We start from the raw sequence: 3,501 nt of genomic DNA on the forward strand, positions 1-3,501 counted from the left end.
TATTTGTGTTTGCTGTTGAGTTACTCTGATTTTCCTTTGATATTTTAATTTCATGGTAAATGGATGTTTATCATTTTGGATCATATATTTCAATCAAAAGTCAAAGGATCACAGATTTATTTTTGATTGATTGATTCAGATTAAATTATTTATGCACATAGGTAGATATAGATATATAATGCTAAATGTCTTTTTAAGTTTCTATGTATTTTTAAAATAATAATGATAATTATTAACTATGTTTGATAATAATAATAATAATAATAATAATAATAATAATAATAATAATAATAATAATAATAATAATAATAATAATAATAATAATAATAATAATAGATGCATTACTATCTTAAACATTTTTAAATGTACTGTGCAAATAGAATTTGGAGAAATAGAAAGCTATTTATAATGGCTTTGGAAGTGGTCACAATATTATTTCCATAAACTAAAATAAATGGAATATTTGCATAACTGTACTCCAGGAATGTCTTAATAGATTTTTGTTAAAGTATCTAGAAGTAAACAATAAAATGCTTACTTTACACTTTTTAAATTTAGTAACAATCAGTGAGGCATAAAGATTAAGGTATTAAACTAAGATGGGGGAGACCCAAGTTCTAAACTTGTATAAGGTAGAGAAACAGATGACTCCCTCTCAACTCTAGTTAGTGTCAGGTTTTAGGATAAGTTGGCTAAGGAAATAATGTTGTACCTTGCATTTATAGTTTTTCTTATATGAAATTGGTGAGCATGCAAAAGAAGCACAACCAGAGGACAAATGCAAAAAGGAAAAATGTGGTGAATTATTTGATATAGGATATCTTTGGTAAATTCAATTTGCTGTAATATGTGAACTAAATGTGTAAAATGGTTTCCTCTCCCTGCTGTCTAAACAAGAAAGCAAACAAGCATATTCATTTATCATAATGCAGAATATAGCTGGCATTTCTGGTCACAGTCAGTAAATATATGAGGTTAGATTATACTTTTCACTAATATTCAATAAACAAGGTACAAGTTATTCTTCAGGTGTTTGATAGGGAGCATTTTTCAGATTTATCTTCTAATTATGTGGTGAAAGTTATCTGGCTTTGGCAATGTTTCTGGTCATCCAATGAGGATGCCTTAGAAAAAAGTAAACTTAAATTAAAAAGTACTTGGCATCATAACCCTATTGTCTTTCTCCTTTTATTATAGAGCAGAATTGAGCAAATTGTGAAACAATGACAAATGAAACTGCTCCAAATGAATTCCTCATCTTGGGCTTCTCTGGTCTTCAAGAGTTGCAGCTGCTACTCTTTTTTATCATTATTGCTACATACATTTGTATTCTGTTAGGGAACATCTCTATCCTCACTGCTGTTTGTCTGGACCCACAGCTTTATACCCCCATGTATTTCTTCCTAGGAAATCTCTCTTTTCTGGATATCTGTTATACCACCACTAATGTCCCTCAGATACTTGTGCACCTCATGTCACAGAAGAAAAGTATCACTTATGCTGGATGTGTAACTCAGCTCTATTTTTTTGTCTCTCTTGTGGGAACTGAATGCATCCTTCTAGCTGCAATGGCCTATGATCGCTTTGCAGCCATATGCCACCCTTTAAAGTATACTTTAATTATGAAGAGAGTAGTTTGTGTGGAGTTAGCTGGTATCTGTTGGATAGGTGGTTTTCTCAATTCAGCTCTTCATACTTACGTTACATTTCATCTGCCATTCTGTGGAGCTAATCAGATCAATTATTTCTTTTGTGATATTCCACCTCTCTTAATGCTTTCATGTGGAGACACAAGTTTAAATGAGATTATCTTGCTTGTTGCTGGGATCTTTATAGGATGGACTCCATTTGTCTGCATTATACTATCTTACATTTATATCATCTCCACTATCATGAAGATACCATCCAATGAAGGGAGGATCAAAGCTTTTTCCACCTGCACCTCACACTTGACTATTGTCATCTTGTATTATGGAAGTGCCATTTTCACCTATGTCCGACCAATATCAACTTATTCATTGGAGAAAGACCGACTCATTTCTGCCCTTTATAGTATTGTCACTCCCATGCTAAATCCTTTGATATATACATTAAGAAACAAGGATATTAAAAATTACCTGAAAAAGATATTTATGAAGATACTGTACTTGAAATGAAAGCAGAATTTTATATAGTATTTTATTTATTTCTGGAAAATTTAGAGTTCATCTTGTCTATCACCATAGAGTCATAAAGTGACCAGCAAATGTCCTATATATATCCATACTGTATTATCTATTCATTCTATGTGTTAACACTTGCTGTTGTTTTAAATGTGGGTTCTAAGTAAGTCTTGTTTGATGTAACTTTTTGAAATTCAAATGTTCATTCTTAGTTTGCCAATAATTACCTTCCCTGAATATCAGGGACTCCAGATAGTTCACATGGATTTCTCCTTTTTTTCCATTGATAGTTTAAGTAATAACTGGGACTGTTTGTCAATCAACAATCGGTTGAATCTAAGCTTGATCAACTTGAATCATTAGTAAGTGTATTAAAATAATGTTTTATCACTCATTTTAAAGAATAACAAACATACACATTTGTATTTACAATTATTACAATGGTTGCATATAAGATAGTACAAAAACATGAGATAAAATAATATTCAGAAACATTGTAAACCTCTTTGACTGAATATCCACCATTAAATCCAATTAATCTCATATTTCCACATTTTATAGTTCTGACCTTTAAAAGCCATTGATATACTTATTCAGATTTTATTTGTCTGCTTGATTTAATTTTTAAGCATTTTTCATAATTTTTTTTCTACATCATTGTAGGGGAAAGTGGACTAAGGGAAAATACTCTAATTGGAACATAACATTACCATAATAAGAATTTCAACGTAAGCTTTCTTTTGGGATGTTTACATTTCTTTTGTAGCACAGCTTTACTTAAGATATATTTTTAATTTGGGTCCTGATTTTCAGAACAATATATTTCGTTATGAATTCATAACCTTGTTTTTATTGTAAATCCGTGCAAAACTAGGTAAAGAAGAAGAAAAATAAAGGAGAATAAAGCATTTAAATTGTCAAGAATGCACTTGCTTTGTTGCTAATTGACGTCCTAAGCAAATCAGATACAACCATGTTTAAATAGGATTAGTGATGTTTCCATATATTTGAGTTATAAATTTATAACTGAATAATTCATATGTATATTCAACTGTAAAAACTTACAAGGAATGTGCTCTGAAAAGCATGCCTGCCAATAAATATTTTTTTAAAAAAATCTGAAACAGTGTCAGCAGATAGAGAATTCTGCTTTTTAAGCTTCCCCTTGGCCAATTATTAGTTATTGAATCTTTATCTATGATAAATTATTTTAAATGTGGATATTTGAATCATACTTGGGTGGGTATAAATAAATATAATATTCAGAATTATAACTGAGAATTTTACCCTAAACATAACTAAGTATCATGACAGCATTTTCCCCTTATTTTTAGTCCTG

General features: G+C 30.3%; 1 protein-coding gene across 1 annotated transcript; it reads left to right on the plus strand.

The window, feature by feature from the left end:
- Nucleotides 1-1,223: 1,223 nt before the first annotated feature.
- On the plus strand, nt 1,224-2,156 carry LOC113427431 (olfactory receptor 5V1-like). Its single transcript, XM_026689924.1, has one exon. The coding sequence runs from the start codon at nt 1,224-1,226 to the stop codon at nt 2,154-2,156; it is 933 nt and encodes a 310-aa protein (XP_026545709.1).
- Nucleotides 2,157-3,501: the final 1,345 nt, after the last annotated feature.

This window comes from Notechis scutatus, chromosome Z (assembly GCF_049901735.1).
Source record: "Notechis scutatus isolate UNSWTSFEM ecotype Mainland chromosome Z, rNotScu1.2, whole genome shotgun sequence".
In the NCBI taxonomy this organism is placed as follows: Eukaryota; Metazoa; Chordata; class Lepidosauria; order Squamata; family Elapidae; genus Notechis; species Notechis scutatus.

Excerpts from the sequence above, each read along its gene's own strand:
- LOC113427431 (XM_026689924.1), top strand. The coding sequence starts at position 1,224 with ATGACAAATGAAACTGCTCCAAATGAATTCCTCATCTTGGGCTTCTCT.